Source organism: Mandrillus leucophaeus, unplaced genomic scaffold (assembly GCF_000951045.1).
Source record: "Mandrillus leucophaeus isolate KB7577 unplaced genomic scaffold, Mleu.le_1.0 Scaffold436, whole genome shotgun sequence".
In the NCBI taxonomy this organism is placed as follows: domain Eukaryota; kingdom Metazoa; phylum Chordata; class Mammalia; order Primates; family Cercopithecidae; genus Mandrillus; species Mandrillus leucophaeus.
Window position 1 is genome coordinate 1,724,484 of NW_012104654.1, and position 18,347 is coordinate 1,742,830.

General features: G+C 40.3%; 1 protein-coding gene across 2 annotated transcripts in view; it reads left to right on the forward strand.

Moving 5' to 3' along the window:
- Positions 1 to 18,347, forward strand: part of CCNYL1 (cyclin Y-like 1) — a 44,749-nt gene that overhangs the window by 21,902 nt on the left and 4,500 nt on the right. Inside the window, exons 4-9 of one of the 2 annotated variants that reach the window (XM_011993898.1) lie at positions 1,577 to 1,677; positions 4,719 to 4,754; positions 8,300 to 8,351; positions 9,080 to 9,199; positions 13,918 to 14,084; positions 17,834 to 17,996. In XM_011993898.1, the coding sequence (XP_011849288.1) occupies positions 1,577 to 1,677; positions 4,719 to 4,754; positions 8,300 to 8,351; positions 9,080 to 9,199; positions 13,918 to 14,084; positions 17,834 to 17,996 (639 nt within the window). The remainder of the gene's footprint in view (positions 1 to 1,576; positions 1,678 to 4,718; positions 4,755 to 8,299; positions 8,352 to 9,079; positions 9,200 to 13,917; positions 14,085 to 17,833; positions 17,997 to 18,347) is intronic. The other variant, XM_011993899.1, reaches the window with a different exon arrangement.

Below are 18,347 nucleotides of genomic sequence, written 5' to 3' on the forward strand. Positions count from 1 at the left end.
TTTTTAAGGAAGAGAATTGTCTTAACATAGTTCAGGCTGTTTCAGTATTTGACTGTTGCACTCTTCCCAAATAAATGGATACTTCTAAAGTGTTTTAAAGATGGTTTATTTTTTAGAGGGCTCAAAAAGTTCATGGTCACCTCCTTGATACAACTGCAGATAAATTCTACTAATTTGTGTCTATAGTAGCATTTACCTTCCAAATTGTAACTGATTTAAATAATTTGTCGAACACTTGTTGAACTCCTAAATTTGTCCCCAATTCTGTGCTCAGCAGCCAGGAGTATGAGGAGGAAGAGTCCTTCCTTCCCTGGAGAAGCTTACCTTCTTTTTTTTTTGAGACGGAGTCCCACTCTGTCGCCCTGGCTGGAGTGCAGTGGCGCAATCATGGCTCACTGCAACCTCCGCCTCCCAGGTTCAAGCAATTCTCCTGCCTCAGTCTCCTGAGTAGCTGGGATTACAGGTGCGCACTACTGCACCCGGCTAATTTTTGTATTTTTAGTAGAGATGGGGTTTCACCATGTTGGCCAGGCTGGTCTCGAACTCCTGACCTTGTGATCTGCCCGCATCAGTCTCCCAAAGTGCTAGGATTACAGGCATGAGCCACCACTCCCGGAGCAAGAAGCTTACTTTCTTATGAGGGGATACTCCACAAGCAATTGGTATCATATAACAAGTGGTGAATTAGATGGATGAATGTACCAAAAGGGAAATGTTTTTTGGTGTGGCTGCTGGCAAAGGGATCCCAGAAGGTAGATGGGGCTAGGCTTATTGGGATAAGGAGGAAGAACTAGGTATTCCAGGCAGAGCAGCATGAGTGAGGCAGGCAAGTGCCATGATGCCTGTCAAATAACTTATAGAATAAAATTAATAACATTTTGAAATGGAGAGTGTTCTCTGAGGTTCTCATCTGAGTAATGTAATGGCAGTTTTATTTAAATATGAAGTGAAAGTTAAATTCCTAAAGTTGTTTTTGTCATCTGTTTTTTGGAATATTAAAGTGATACTTTTTCTCCTCCATATAAGAAAACAGGCCCCCTCTCGCTGTGGGTGATGGAGCAGCCCTGGCAGACAGAGCCTCTGTGAAACACTTGTTTCTCATACTGTCTCCTGAACTAATACATTTAGTATTAGTAACTTAGTAAATGTAGTATTAGGCTTTCATTCACTGCAATAAAATGCTCTTATGCAAATATGATTTAAGACATTACATTTTTACTGTAGTAAATGAATAATGGAAAATCTCAGCTGCGTTTTATTGCTTAAGAAAGAACACAAATCTTATTGTAAACTTTTCCCATTAATTTATATAGGGAATGCATAACAGATGCTTGCCAGGTTTGATTATAGGTATCACAAGAGCAGCATTTTATAACCCATTCCTCAAAACACTGTCTGTGGGAGAGCCTCCACTGGGTTTCCCATAGAGCTGCACATGATACCACACTCAAGTCAGTTCATGGAGTGTAAGAAATATCTTAATGCTTTATCATTTGACATTTTAACCAAGGAAAAAACCACACTTTTATAGGTTTAACTTACTGTGACATTTTCTTCTATTTCCCTTCCCCTTCAGGTATCTCCAGGGCAGCTTACTAAAAAGTATAGCTCATGCTCAACAATATTTCTAGATGACAGCACAGTCAGCCAGCCTAATCTTAGAACCACAGTAAAATGGTGAGTACAACTAGGCTGCCAAGGGCTAAGTGACAGACCCCCTTATATGCTAAAAGCATCCTCGCCATCCTCGGTAATTTCAGCCATTTGATTGTCCTTTTCAGCAATCAGTTTAAGAAATTGGTGTCAACTATATATTGATTTCAAGGACCTCAATATGAATTTTCATTTCCTGTTTTAATCTTAGGCTGCATGGTGGAAGGGAAAGCCAGTTAGTGAAGAAGCAATCCCAGAAAAGTGTAGCTATTTATTTAATGCATTTATGTTAAGACAGTGTTGAACATAATGTGAGAAGGAGAGGTGCTTTTTCTTGGATGTTTCTGGAAAAACATTAGTTTGTTATGAGTTACAGGCCTAAAACAATGTGTACTGCTTTGGAAACTACTCTTGGAAGAAGGAACAGCTTGTCCTCTACTGGCACCACAGTGTATCTGCATTTAAATTTTCCCTGTCGTGCATGAGCACCTCTTGGGCACAATCTGAGATGCACTTTCAGAACACCCTAAGATGAACCTTTCAAGTTTATTTAAAAACTAACAACAACAACAAACAACTCCATTGGGGTTGTCAGGAAACTATTAACATCTCCTTCGATTATGAGCGTTGATTTTCAGAACACAGTTTGAGAAGTGCTACACTAGAATATTAATGTCCTTATTCCTAATTTTACTTTTCAGTCTAAAAATGTAACTAGCTTATAAACTTACTTGTTTCTAATGTACTAGCTTTTTTTTTTTTTTTTTTAGTTAATTCAATTGTCAGTAACTTCTACTTTAAAAGCAAAAAATTTACACTCATAATCATGTCACTTTCCTCTCTCCCTTATAACAGTAGTTGAAATCGAATTGTGTTTCAGCACAAGCTGGACTCTGACTCTGTCTAAAGTCCTGAGCTTTGACACCTACTGAGTAATCATTGAATGTTTGTATTCAGCCAAGGTCCTAAATCCTTGAGTTAAAAAACCAGTCCACTTTGGCTAGAGTCCCTGGCTTCTTTTGAATTCAAAAGATTCTGATGTTTCTGTAAGATTCAAAGTAGTTTTAAAGATTAACTTTGCTCAAACAAGTATAATAGATTTCATGCTTTTTTCCCCCCATTTTAGTCTTAATTTTTAGATGTCTACTTTGGGAAGTACAGAAAGTTTTAATTTGTTCTCAGTAAGTTTTAGAAATGGTCATTTGGTATATTTCACTATTGGTTAAATAAAGATTTCACTAGTAGGGCAAATTGACTTTTAGGAAAGATTTTGAAAAACGTTTATCATGGCTTAATAGTGCATTATTCTCATGGGGTGGGTGAGCCATATCAGAATCACTTAAGCAACTTTTTTCAAAATGTATGTCTACAAACACATTCATCTCACCTCCACCTTCCCTTGATCTCTAGGCAGTCACAAGCCTTTTAGGAAAATGAAGAAGGCATGTGAGGCATAATTACACGGACAAGCACATCCCAGATGATTCTGATCTTAACCCTAACTCAGTCGTTCCCAAACTTTGCAGCACGTAGGAATCATCACCAGGGGAACTTTAAAAACAACCCTCAGGCTGGGCGTGGTGGCTCACACCTGTAATCCTAGCACTTTGGGAGGCCTAGGCGGGTAGATTGCCTGAGCTCAGGAGTTCAAGACCAGCCTGGGCAACACGGTGAAACCCCGTCTCTACTAAAATACAAAAAAATTAGCCAGGCGTGGTGGCGTGCACCTGTAATCCCAGCTACTTGGGAGGCTGAGACAGGAGAATAGTTTGAATCCGGGAGGCGGAGGTTGCAGTGAGTCGAGATCATGCCATTTTACTCTAGCCTGGGCGACAGAGCGAGACTCCGTCTCAAAACAAAACACACAAAAAAACACTCCTCATATCCCAAGTCATACCCAATGCCAATTAAATCAGAATGTCTCAAGTTGGAAGTTAGGCAGTTTTTAAAGCTCCTCAGGTGATTGCAGTGTGCAGAAAGTTTGAGAACCACTGCTTAATTGAGTGTAGGAGGATGAACTCAATTCTATTTGGTGGGACCGTAGGCAAGTCAGTTTTAAGCCTTGGTTCCCATATCTGTAAACTGGGTGTTGGATTAAATGTCATGTAAGGTTCTGTGGTCCTTTTCAGCATATAACTTGAAATTCTGTAATGTTAAAATCAATTTGGACATGAAACTGTTTGAAGCACTATAGAAGTATCCATCTTAGATGCTAATGTTACAGACTTTTTAAAAAAAGTGCTAACATTGTATAGACTTACTTTTAAAATTCAGATTTGCCTTCCCTCAATTATTTTGAGCCTCAGTTTAGAGACTGAGGGCAAATGGAAGCATATAGCTTACCTAAGACAACTCCTTGTTTCCTGATGCACAACATCTGTGGGTAATTTAGGACTACAGTAACATATCTGAAAAGTCGTGTCTGTTCACTAATATTTAAACCAATGTGGAAGTACTTGCCATTAATATTACACTTTGTAGTTTTATGCTGCATTGTTAGCACTGCTTATTTCAGGATAGCTATACCTATCATTGGTTTTGTGTGCACTTATTTACTAATTTTCTACTAATGATGCAGAATTGATCGTAAATGATTTTATTTGGTATAAAACACTTTTATTTAAGGGGAAATAATGAAAAATGGGTGAGTAGGTGATAGTTAATTAAATCAACTGAAATGCAGAGCCTAACAACTTAAAAAGCAAAAAATAAAAATAACCAAAAAACCAAACAGTTTAAATTTAAGCGTGTATACAAATAGGTAGAACTTGCGTAAGATGAAAGGTTCTATGGGCAGAAGAGCAAATGGGGATATATGTAATTATTTATATGTTATAATAGTCAACAGAAACATGTATTTTAACAGCATGTTACTTAGCATTTTGGTTCTTGTATTTTTGCTGAAAGGAACTAAAACAAGGGGAAAGTACCTATATGGTACTGTTCTGAACTAGAGGATTTCAGGGCCACTAGGAGGTTCCTCCCTTCCCTCATTTAAAAAATGTCTTCAGGCCTAACAAATGTTTAAATCAGTTGTTAAAAATAATTTTTTTTTCCTTTCACAGTGTGACCTTAGCAATATATTACCACATAAAGAACAGGTGAGCTCCTTTAAAACCTGTCTTGTTATTCCAGCTAATTACTTTGCATGATATCAAGTTCAGTATTAGGTCATAACTATAGACATCATAAGCTGTAGAGTGCTATTACAGTATTGAACTGAATCATTTGTGGTTTTTCTGGTCCCTAAGACAGTTTTAACTATTAAATTACTGAGGATCCCAAAGAGTAATTGTTTGTGTTGGTTATATTGATATTTATTATATTAGAAATTGAAATTGAGAATTTTAAAAAAAACAACCTATATTTAGTTTTGGTTTCTCAACCTTGGCACTGTTGATATTTTGAGCTAGATAAGTCTTTGTTTCGGGAACTGTCCTGTGCATTGTAGGATATTTAACAGCTGTCCCAGGTTGTGACAACAAAAATATAACCCCTGACTGAGAACAATATTGTTAACACAAATAATATTTTCTCATGAAAAATAACTCTCTTCAACAACAAAGTTGAGTAAAATGTGTGTCATGTATTTATATTTTTGCAACTCTGGTGTCCAGCTTAATAGAAAACAGCTGGATTCTCATCTCTGTCTTTGTAATTAGTTTTTTTTTTTAATTTCAGCTTTTATTTTAGATACAGTGAGTACATGTGTAGGTGTATTACATGGCTAATATTGCACCCTGGTAGTGAGCTGTAATTTGTTTTGAAGAAGTGATAAGAAGATGACCTAGCCTCTTGCAAATACATAGTTGGTAAAAGGTATATTTTTAAAGCTTTCAGATGGTTGTGGGTATTCTTTATTTTTTAATTTATTTTTATTTATTTGGTTTTTTTTTTTTTGAGATGGAGTCTTGCTCTGTTGCCCAGGCTGGAGTGCAGTGGCGTGATCTCAGCTCACTGCAACCTCTGCTTCCAGAGTTCAAGCGATTCTCCTGCCTCAGGCTCCCGAGCAGCTGGGGTTACAGGCGCATGCCACCATGCCTGGCTAATTTTTGCATTTTTAGTAGAGATGGTGTTGCGCCATGTTGACCAGGCTGGTCTTGAACTCCTGACCTCAGGTGATCCACCCGCCTCAGCCTCCCAAAGTGCTGGGATTACAAGCATGAGCCACCACACCTGGCCAGTATTCTTTAATACTACCCAACACTCCACAAGTGCTAGTTTCTTAAAATGGTTACAGTGGAATTTCATGTATCAATGAATTTTTTGTTAGTACTCACTCATCTGTCTTGTACAATAAATGTATCATTTCCCCTTACTTGCTTTTATAATATTATGCATTGGCTATATGGAAAATATTGGTTCACGTTTCTTTTTTCTTTTTTTTTTTTCTTTTTTTGAGACAGAATCTCGTTCTGTCACCCAGGCTGGCGTGCAGTGGTGCAATCTCAGCTCACTGCAACCTCTGCCTCCTGGGTTCAAGCGATTCTCCTGTCTCAACCTCCTAAGTAGCGGAGATTACAGGTACACGCCAGCACACCCAGCTAATTTTTTGTATTTTTAGTAGAGACAGGGTTTCACCATGTTGCCCAGGCTGGTCTTGAATTCCTGAGCTCAGGCAATCCGCATGCCTCAGCCTCCCAAAGTGCTGGGATTACAGGTGTGAGCCACCGCACCCAGCCTGGTTCATTTCTTGACAGTGTCAAAAGCTCGCTTTTGTTAGTGTCCCCACCAATTGTATTAAAATATTTTTAAGTATTGAGAAGCTATTAAACTTACATAAGAAGATACAAGTTTCTCCAAATCCTGATTTTTAGTTTGAAAGCTTGAATTTTATCATATCATTGCAACAAATAGTGTTATTTTCTTGAAGTGACGGGCCCACTTCATTTTTTAAAATTATTTATTTATTTATCTTTTGAGACTGAGTCTCACTCTGTTGCCCAGGCTGGAGTGCACTGGTGCCATCTTGGCTCACTGTAACCTCTGCCTTCCGGGTTGAAGTGATTCTCCTGCCTCAGCCTTCTGAGTAGCCGGGAGTATGGGTAACTGTCACGATGCCTGGCTAATTTTTGTATTTTTAGTAGAGTTGGGGGTTTCACCCTGTTGGGCAGGCTGGTCTCAAACTCCTGACCTCAACTGATCCACCTGCCTCGGCCTCCCAGAGTGCTGGGATTACAGGCATGAGCCACCACACCTGGCCACTTCTTTCATTTTTGAGAATGATAGTCATATTTTCAAGTAAAAATGATATTCTATGGAAAAAAAGGCTTGATTAGCTCACAATTAAATCACAAGTGCTTTTCCTTAACACAGCCATACCTTGTTATGCAGAATTACTTTATATCTACTTTCTGCTTACTCAGAATAGTAAAAAGAAAGGTCAATATTTAATAATACCATTAATTTTTACTGCTTCATCGAGGATATTCGTAAGTAAAGCAGGTGTTTTTCTTAAACTGCAAGAGGCAGTAAAGAATAGAATGACTACTAGTATAATTTGGTAGCACTGCCTTGATTTCATGCTGAGAAGCCAGCAGTTTACCCACTTTCGCTGTTATACATTCATTACAAATGTCAAACAGTCAAAAAGCAAGCAATATCTTAGTATTCTTTTTTTAAAAATTATTTTTATTTCTAAATATTCAATCAGCTTTCTCAGGTTGGATAGTGTTCTTTTTTTTTTTTTTTGAGACGGAGTCTCGCTCAGTCGCCCAGGCTGGAGTGCAGTGGCCAGATCTCAGCTCACTGCAAGCTCTGCCTCCCGGGTTTACGCCATTCTCCTGCCTCAGCCTCCCAAGTAGCTGGGACTACAGGTGTCCGCCACCTCGCCCGGCTAGTTTTTTTTTTTTTGTATTTTTTAGTAGAGACGGAGTTTCACTGTGTTAGCCAGGATGGTCTCGATCTCCTGACCTCATGATCTGCCCGTCTTGGCCTCCCAAAGTGCTGGGATTACAGGCTTGAGCCACCGCACCCGGCCAGAATAAGTATTCTTATAAGAACAGTTTTGACCTCAAGGACCTCTTAGAAAAGGATCTAGAGGGTCTCCAGAAGTCCACAGACCACACTTGGAGAACCACTGGTTTTATTAAATGAGCACAATGTATTAGTTTTATAAACTTGTAAAGATTATCAAAGGCTTGTCTCTTTTAAAGTAAAAAGGCAATACAGTTTTTAACTCATCAAACTACTTAAAATAAACAAATATATGTCAAGAATGTAATACAGAGAACTAGAGAGGAAAAGCCTGGGAAATCTGAATCTCATTCACAGTCATTAAAGTTCCGAAGATTTTATTGCCCACCACTACTGCTTTGTAAAATGTTCTTGAGTTCCAATGAGGGGTTAGAAGAGTGAAAATACACTTTATTACCATTGCCTGTTAGGGAGGGCCAACACTTAAAGGCAATTCTGAATTGTCATTGTAGAAAAGACTTCACAATACAGAACCTCATGTGCTGAGTAAAAAGAGGTCAGGAAATCCTCTGAAGGCTGGGATCCAGGAGAAGAATTTGTACAACTGTTCGCTTTGGTGAAGCAAACACCAAAGCAAACAGGAGGCATCTCCTGCCACCCCCAGCAGACATTTTACTCAGTATTAACAGTTCCTGAATTAACTTCTTCAATGCATATTCTTATTTTATAGAGATGCAAATAGATCCTTGGATATTTTTGATGAGAGATCACATCCACTTACAGTAAGTGTCACTTTTTTTGAGGTAGTAGTTTTCTCTCATAGAGTTATGTTTATTTCATGCTGATATTTATAAATAGTCCTAACAAATAAATGTGATCTCTATGAAGATTATTAGAAAACAATTTAAATTTAAATCAATTAAAATGGTGTGAACATTTAAAAATTCACTTCCTCAGGTATATGATAGCCGCTTGTGACTAATAACTATTGTATTGGACAATGAAGCCTTTGAGCCTTATGGTTACAGGAAACTAAAACTATTTTTTCAAAGTTTATTTAAGAGGATCATGACATGCCGCGATTAGTAAGACTTTCGAGCCTACAAGTAGTTTACATTTTGATAGAGTTCTGTGGAGGGAAAGTGGAAAGGAACATAAAAATTTTCTGAGTTGTGCCTGTATTTTTCCTTAATGATAAATGGTGATGAGTTTTGAATCATTATGATATTTTAAGATGCAATTGTTTATATTTTAAAAACTGAAAGTCATGTCACTCAACCAGAATTATTTTAAGGGGTACATGGGCTCAAACGTCAACACTGCTGGTCTTAAGAGTACTTAGGCTGACCGGGTGTAGTGGCTCACTTGAACCCGGGAGGTAGAGGTTGCAGTGAGCCAAGATCATGCCATTGCACTCCAGCCTGGGCAATAAGAGTGAAACTCTGTCTCAAAAAAAAAAAATTTTTTTTTTCTTCAGTGGATACTAACATTGCATCTTTTCTTCTTTCAGCGAGAAAAAGTTCCAGAGGAATACTTTAAGCATGATCCTGAGCACAAATTTATTTACAGATTTGTTCGTACTCTTTTTAGTGCTGCACAGCTAACAGCTGAATGTGCAATAGTAACTTTGGTAAGATATTTCTCATTTATAAAGCGTCTTTAGAAATTAGTCTTGTATACAGGGTATGGTCCTATTTTTCAAATAAAAATAGGTTCCTGAAATTATCATCAGAACTTTTAAGAGAAACCTATGAAAGGAACGTAAATATGTACCTTCACATTTAATAATCATTATGGTTGAACATGTTTCCATTGCTTTTCTCATCACAGAACAGTTGCTACAAAAGGCAGCCAGGGAGATTACTGGTTTCTCCCCCTACCCATCAATGCACATGTACACATTCAGTATGTACACATACAAGGCATGGTGGCAGGGCTGGGGGTTATGGAGAGTGGTAACAAAACCATGTGGTTCAGAGCCAGATACTGATTCCAGTGTAGGTCTAAGCCAAGTCCCAGGCTCTATTCCCCAGGTATTTCCGATGTGTGCTGTGATTGAGAACTATTGCTCTAAATTCTTTGTTCCTTGGATGATGGGTTTTAATCATCTCTGCTTACCTCTTGTGCCTGCTTGTGATGTTGCCCAGCAATGTGGTACAAGTAATACTTGGACAAAGGCTTTGCTGATTAGCTTACTAAGCTATAACTGTGTCCTTAACTTTATGTCCTCCATACAGAATTCCTATGGTAAGATTTTATCATTGAATAATAAATCCTATTCAAGTGGTTAGGATTGTTTTACTCTTTCCCACAGCAAACCTATAGAGGAAGGTCAACTGCATGGCCTGGAGAGAAAGAATACTTAGGTCAGTACCTACTCCGTTAGCATCCATCTGGAATTTAGGAGAGAAGGCTTCTGTGTGCACTTGAATAGAAACCCCTCAGTGGGTACTGGATCAGATTTAGGCGTTTTCATGGAGCTGTAAGCCATTTGGAACACTTAGGACATACTGTAGAGAAGCAGGAGTGGTGCTTCCAGAGGTAGAGAGAAAGGTGATACAGGAGGGAAAGCTGTATAGGAAGAGGGGGAGTTCATTATAGATGGTTTAAGCTCTATGTGCCTGTGAGGTAGCAGAGTGGCAGTGTCCAGTAATCATTTGAATATACTGGACTGGAGCATGAATCTGAGCTTAGAGGTAAGGAATGAAGAGTTAGAGTAGCTGTTCAAATACAGAGAAAGGGTGCAGAGTGAAAGTGGACAAGCTAGGCATGGTAGTGCACACCTGTAGTCCCTGTTACTGGGGAGGCTGAGGTGGGAGGATTGCTTGAGTGCAGTAGCTTGAGTCCAGCTTGGGCAACATAGCAAGACCCCCATCTCTAAAAAAAGAAAAGAAAGTGGATAGAAGTAGATCTCTAAAGACTGTTAGCATTTGAGGGACAAGCCCCCAGATGGAGTGGAAGGAGGAAACCCAGGAGAAGGTTATAAAAGAACAAAGAGTTCAAGATAAGAGAGGCTGTGGTCCCAGTGTTAAATGCTGCCAAGAAGTTTCTGATTCTGTAAATATTCACTGGGTGCCTACTCTGTGCCACTATTCTTGTATTTTGTTTTTGTTGTTGTTGTTTGTTTTAATTTTTTAGTAGAGCTAGAGTCTAGCTGTGTTGCCCAGGCTGGTCTCAGAACTGACCTCAGGTGATCCTGCCAGAGTGTTGGGATTACAGACGTGAGCTACCAAGTGCTAGAGTAGAGGAGAGGATTGAGCAAAATTCTTGCCTTTATGAGCTTATGTTCTAGTGAGGAGGACATTTTTTCAGGTAGTGGTAAGTAGCAAGAAGATGAAGCAGCATAAAGGGATACAGAGTGACAGGAGGGGCTCACTATTTTAGATAGAATGATCAGGAAGAACCTCTCTAGAGGTGACATTTGTGCAGTGACCTGATCAAAGTAGGAAGGTAAGGAGTGCCGGCTTTACAGGCAGTCAGACAAGTGCCAAGACTAGACAGGAACATTTTTGTGTGTGTGTGTGTATGTGTGTGTGTGTGTGTGTGTGTGTGTGTGTTCAAGGAACAAACAGCAAGGTGTCCAGTGTGGTTGGAGTGAGTTGGAAAAAGTGGAGGAGGTGAGGTCACATGGGCAATGCCACATACAACTCATAGGGCCTTTTGGCTTGCAGGCCACAGGAAGGTTTTGTTTTGTTTTGTTTTGTTTTTGAAACGGAGTCTTGCTGTGTCACCCAGGCTGGAGTGCAGTGGTGCGATCTTGGCTCACTGCAACCTCCACCTCCCAGGTTCAAGCAGTTCTCACTGCCTCAGCCTCCCGAGTACCTGAACTTACCAGCGCCCGTCACCACGCCTGTCTAATTTTTTTTTTCTTTTTTCTTTTTTTTTTTAAAGTAGAGATGGGGTTTTGCCATGTTGGCCAATCTGGTGTTGAACTCCTGACCTCAAGTGATCCGCCTACCTTGGCCTCCCGAAGTGTTGGGATTACAAGTGTAAGCCACTGTGCCTGGCCAGGAAGAAGTTTTTATTCCAGTTTGATGGGTACTTTTGGTAGATTTTGAGCAGGGGAGTGAAGTGCTCTTAATTTAAGAGGTTATGCTGATGGCTTGAAGAGAGTAGACCGTAATTGGCAGAATAGAGGCAGAGAAGAGAGTCAAGAAGCGACTAGGGTGATGTAGGTGAGCAGTGACAAATGGCGAGCAGCCTACCAGTGAAGGTGGACATAGCAGGAATTGCGCACAGTCTGGAGTGGGGTAACTTGAGCGTAGGTATTTGGCCTCAGCAACTAGGTGAATGGAAATGGCCTGTACAATATTAGGGAAGACTTGGGGAGTGGAGCAGTGGGATGAAGAGCTCTGGCTTGTAAGTGTGAAGACTCTGGGGACCTTGGCAAGAGGAGTCTCAGGAGAGTGACAGCAGCAAGGGACAAATAGGAGTGGGTTAAGGAGAGATGAGAGATGAAAAACTGATACCAGGGCATGATGCTTTGAGCAGATGAGAGGACACATCCGGGGAACTGTGGGGAGGGGGATGGGAACAAAGGAAACACATTGGGGAGAATCTCTGGCAGAGAAGGAGAAAGCCTTCAGAAAGATGCAATTATGGGGACAGTGTTCTGCACAAGTGGAATGGGATCAACTGCACTAGTGGGAAGAAAAGAACTCACTGACACAGGAGGGCAAGTGGTATCAGTGAGCATCAGCACATCATCAGCTTACCAGTAAAGGCAACAGGAAGTTGAGAGATTGTCTATGTTGTTTCCCTGTGGTCTAATTATTCCCATTGAGAGTTGAACCCTGTGAAAGAGGTTCATTCTTAGGATACTGCCAGTGCAGAATTTTGGGGGAAAAGGAACAGAATCTGTCTTAAGAACATGTCATGTTCAATACCTATTTTTGAAAACACAGTTGAGTTTGGAGAGTACTGCCAGATCTCAGCTGCCTATCTGATAACCTTCAGACAATAAATAAGCTCTGTTAAAATGAACTTTTTTCAGGCTCGGCAGAGTGGCTCATTCCTGTAATCCCAGCACTTAGGAAGGCTGAGGTGGGCAGATCACTTGAGGCCAGGAGTTTGAGACCAGTCTGGCCAACGTGGTGAAACCCCGTCTCTACTAAAAATACAAAAATTAGCCAGTCGTGCTGGCGGGTGCCCAGCTACTCAGGAGTCTGAGGCAGGAGAATCGCTTGAACCCAGGGGGCGGAGGTTGCAATGAGCCAAGATTGCATCACTGCACTCCAGCCTAAAAAGATTTCTTCTTGTCTCGATACAGAGTTCAAGTAGCGTACAGACATATTCTTCCACAGAGAACCCTTTGAGGTGACAGCAAATTACAGCTTACCTCTGTAATCTTTACCTAGCTGTTCACTTTGCTCAATTCTTTGAAGGATGTTTGGTAGATGTAAAATAATTCATAAAGTTGTCTGATAAACTGCTTGGCAGGTTTAGAGAAATACCAGGAGTCCAGAGACGTCCTTTTGTCCATGTGTGTTCCTTGTGGAGGCACTGAATACGGGGAATATTTTATAGCCCTAAAGACCTGCCCCTATCATGCTGCTCTGCACAGCAGCCACTGGGTGGCTCTCTTGACCAGCAGTTCTTCAAGCTAGTGCCACAAAAGGGTTAGTTACTGTGAAAAGGAGAAGGTAAAAATGTGCTCAGTATTACTTCATATTTGAGCATAATATAACTACCTGTAAAATTACTATCTACTAACATTGCATCTGGTAGGCACTCAGTATTTATTGAACAACTCTATTACGAGTGTGGAGGTGATAAGAGTGCCTCTCTTCATGATGCCCTTTGCTGAGACGTCCAGTCATTCCTGTGACCAAAATCGGGCAGGAAATGTATATGGGCAGAGTAGGCAGCACAGATACCTGACCTACAGCTGTGATTTGGTGTCTCGCTTTGGCTGACTAAGCAAAGTCTCTGTAGAACATAAGAATAAAAGGCACTTATTTTCTGGTCAAAAACAGAATAAATCTGTTAGTCATGAATTCTTATCAAAGCATTTAGGGGCCAGGCGCGGTGGCTCATGCCATCCCAACACTTTGGGAGGATCGGGTGTATCACCTGAGATCAGGAGTTTGAGACCAGCCTAACCAAAATGGAGAAACCCCGTCTCTACTAAAAATACAAAAATTAGCTGGGCATGGTGGCGCATGCCTGTAATCCCACCTGTTCGGGAGGCCAAGGTAGGAGAATCGCTTGAACCTGGGAGGTGGAGGTTCTGGTGAGCTGAGATCGCGCCATTGCACTACAGCCTGGGTAACAAGAGCGAAAAAAAAAAAAAGCTTATCAAAGCATTTAAACTGAACTAAAATCAAAGACCAGTGTTCTATTTTACAGGTTTACTTAGAAAGGCTTTTAACTTATGCTGAAATCGACATTTGTCCCACCAACTGGAAAAGGATTGTTCTGGGAGCCATTCTTCTTGCCTCAAAGGTTTGGGACGATCAGGCTGTATGGAATGTGGACTACTGCCAGATCCTCAAGGACATTACAGTTGAGGACATGTGAGTTTCTTAAGGTTTTGGTGAACTTTCTAACCATTTTCCAGTATCTTATTTGTTTCTGTAAAGTTAACAAGGAATATTTGTAAAGGTTACATTATGCAGATAATGGAAATAGGCATAAGACTATATATTTCTATCTTTAGTATAACAGTTCACAACAGAGCAAGACTCTGTCTCAAAAAAAAAAAAAAACTATATATTTTCTATCATTACTTGATAGGTTTTGATGTGTGATAATCTGCTTGATAAATTGAAAAGTATTTTTCGGGTGGTTTTTGGCAAACATCTTACAAGTCTACTACCAGAACAACATAGTACAGTAAATATGTTTATTTTATTTTATTTTTTTCTTTTTTTGAGACGGAGTCTCGCTCTGTGCCCAGGCTGGAGTGCAGTGGTGCAGTCTCGGCTCACTGCAACATCTGCTTCCCAGGTTCAAGTGATTCTCCTGCATCAGCCTCCTGAGTAACTGGAATTACAGTGGGATTACAGGCATGCGCCACCACGCCTGGCTAATTTTTGTATTTTTAGTAGAGACAGGGTTTCACTGTGTTGGTCAGGCTGGTCTCGAACTCCTGACCTTGTGATCCACCCACCTTGGCCCCCCAAAGAGCTGGGATTACAGGTGTGAACCACTGCACCTGGCCCCTTTATGGCTTTTAAAAAGTTATCTGCCAGTTAAAGCTCTTTGCTCTTTTTCTTTCATTCATTCATTCATTTATATTTTTTCATGTGACCAGTAGGGTATAAACAGCCCTTAAAGGGCATATGTCTGGCCTTTGAAATAATTGTTTGGCCACTATTAAGGTCTTAGGGCCTCTGGACTATTGAGAAGTTACATAGCTTCAACCTGAGTCACACATTGTATATTTGCTTTTGCTAGTCTTTCCACATTTTATCTGAAGGTCTGTTTTTACAGAATCCTTGAGATATGAAGATCCCTGTGCCCCTGACCCCTCCCCATTAGGAGTGTTTTTTGTATTTAGAAATTGGTCTGATGAGTTAGGAAGCTCCATTGTTCCCCTTAGGCAGTCTGAGAAACACTGCTGGGGCATCACCCAATACTCACCACACTTGAGAGGCTCCCTGGGTACTCCAACAACCACAGCACCACTTTGGGGGCCTTGAGTTACCTATGAGAGTACAAGGAGCCTTACTGAGTCATGGAGTTCCTCACAAATGGCACCAATATGACCCTGAAACAGCAGCTTCATCAGGGCTTCCTTCCAGTCTGGCCTCATGACTGCTGTGAAGGGAAGGGCCTTGGAGCTTGGTAGGCAGGGTGAGCCAGGGAGGCATTTCCAGCAAAGCTCTTAGGGTGCCAACTGGACAGTGAGAATGGCTTTGTGGGTCACATTTAGAAAAATATGAAGGAGCACCTCTTGATGATGTTGAGTAACAGAGGAAGATCAAGGTCATGACAGGCAGTGGCAAGACTTTGTTTTTATTGCCTTTGCCCATTACTCCATATGACTGTCATTCAGAATTACCATACCATATATTCACAACTGAAGTGAGGATGCTTGTGACTAAAAAGGAACCAGTGATTGTGGTAGCTGTTGAAGTGGCTTTTGGTGAAGTTGACCACTTTACTAATGGTGTAAACCGAACAGCCCTAGTGATACTGCTGGTAGCCATTTTAGCAAAGGGTGTGACAGCAAATGAATTTGAAACAAATGGAAGTACTTTTGGAAGTTGCAGAAGCTAAAGTGACTTTGATCACTGCTGTCATTAGTCTGCAAACTGGTTTCTTCAAGGAAGCAAAATTTATAATTACGAACACTAAGCCCTACCACGATGGCAGCTAAAATGTTCTCAAAACCTGCAACTGAACTGGCTGAAGTTCTCGTTCTAGATACAAGATCAGAGAACATGCAGGGAAATGTGCAGGTTTCTACAGATGTAAACTTCAGGAGCAGCAGTGGCAGGGGCCAGCTCCAAGAAGACCAGTTCTAGATAGTTGCTGTTTGTGTATGCCCGGGGAAGCACCAGGAGCTATGCTACAACCAGGCAGCTTTCATTTATGATCTTTGGAAAGCATTTCAACAAACCGTTTAATATACATTTGTCTCATCCCCCTGCTGTTGACTATTTGTAGTGGTCTCATTTGAGTCTAAATTGAAACAATTTTAAATTGGTGTCTATGAGGTTATTCTTAAAATTTTTCAACATCTACATGTCCTGTTAGAATATATTTCCCTTTAAAAGAATAAGTTAAACTGAGCAGCTGCTATTCAGACGGTTTGCTGTGCCTGTAAAGGGTATGCTATTCAGCCACCTACCCATTTAAAAAACAACAAAAAACGTAGAAGATGCATGTTCTGTAGGCATAATGCTTTTCTTCAGTGATTAAACCTCTATTAATACGTGTGTTAATCCTATGAAGTACTGTATTTCTACACAGTTAAAATGTATTAGTGGAAAAAATATAAAAGGGATTGTGAAGTGCATTTATTACTGTAGTAAATTAAGTCCTGATTAGCTGATTATCAAAACATTATCTGATTTACATTTCTATAGGCTTATGGACATATGAACAGGAAATTAATTTTGGAAGTAGGTTCAGTTGGGTTTTTAAGCTCAGCAAATGAGAAAACCGCATCTCTGCTCATATTAACTGCTCTCCATACAGGAGATCATCAAGCATTTGTTGACTTAGCCAGTGGATAAAATATTAAAACTTTAAACCCAAGAAACCAAATATGTTGTTTAGGTATTTATCATTTTTATACAGTTAAGTACTTGTAGGGATTACTGTGAAAGTGGTTAAGATTTTCTCTAGTTTTGTGTTTATTGCTTAAGCATTTGGCAGGGGCAACTGTGTGGTCATGTGGCTGAGTACTACTCCCAGCCCTTTCCTCTCCCACTGCATTCAGCTCACTCCTACATTCTGTTCTGACCAGGATGGTAGATACTGAGCACCTCAGGGTTTCATTCCTAACTCAGAAGAAACACTGAGTTTTTAAGTCCAGTGACCTACCACGAGGCATATCATAAAATGGGTTTAGTCTAGCCGAGACATCCACCTTTGATCTTTCTGCCTTCCAAAGTTTAAAGAGTATCTTTACCCTGTCATAGTGACAATTTCTCACCTTCATAATATATTAAAGTGAGCAGAAACTTGCATTATGCCCTTTGACATAGCCTCATGCGCTGGGACAGGGGGAGGGGATTCCCTTCCCTGTAATGTAGCTTGCTTATTTATTTATTTGAGATGAATCCTTGTTGCCTCAAGGGTTTTTCCCCCTCAGAGATAATAGCAGTGGCTCTCGATGGATCCATTTGTTGCCGTGGTGATATGCCCACTCCTTTTGTTGGTGCTTCTCAACTTCAATAAGCCCCTTCCTGTTATCAGCCCGGTGAAAATGTCTGCAAGTTCTTCAGAGCTAATAAACAGCATACATCATTCCTTTCATCTGATCACTATAGTGGGGCCTTGTGAGTGAGCATGAAGTATGAATTGTACAGCTGCACTAATGGAACTCTGAAGAATGAGGCCCGAGTCAGCAGCACAAGTGTATCAGAGGCCGTAACCTTCAACCTTCATCCCAGTCCCAGAGTGCTGGGATGCAGAAGGGACCACAAGTAACTGTACCTTGTATGAACATTAGTATGTTAATATAACTGGGTAGCCTATATTTTAAAACAGAGTTTAGAGCTATTCTAGTCACTCAGAATGATATTTTTGAAGATAGCCCACTTGACTGACATTGTCCTGTGCTGGTTCTGTTGTGTTCTTCCTCCTCCAGGAATGAAATGGAAAGGCATTTTCTGGAGCTTCTTCAGTTTAATATTAATGTTCCTGCCAGTGTTTATGCCAAATACTACTTTGACCTTCGCTCCTTAGCAGATGACAACAACCTGAATTTTCTATTTGCTCCTCTTAGCAAAGAAAGAGCACAGAACCTAGAGGTAAGGCTGTGAAGTCACTCAGTGGGGTTTTCCATCAGCCACCAAAGCCAACATCTGTGACTAAATCATATTAAGTAGTGATTAGGAAAATGGAAAGCTTTAAAATTAACTAACACACTGAAGAGCTTATTAGCCCTGTGGCGTCAGATTTCCTGTGTCTTTTATGGTTTAGACAAGGATCAACATTATTTAAAAATTATACATATTAACTCTTCTGTGACCATAATTCAGAATATTTTAAATCAAATTTAATCTGTTGTTAATGAGGCTTCCTTTTGAACTTCTACCCTTTCATATAACCATACATGAATAATTTTTTTAGCTGGGCGCTGTGGTTCATGCCTGTAATCC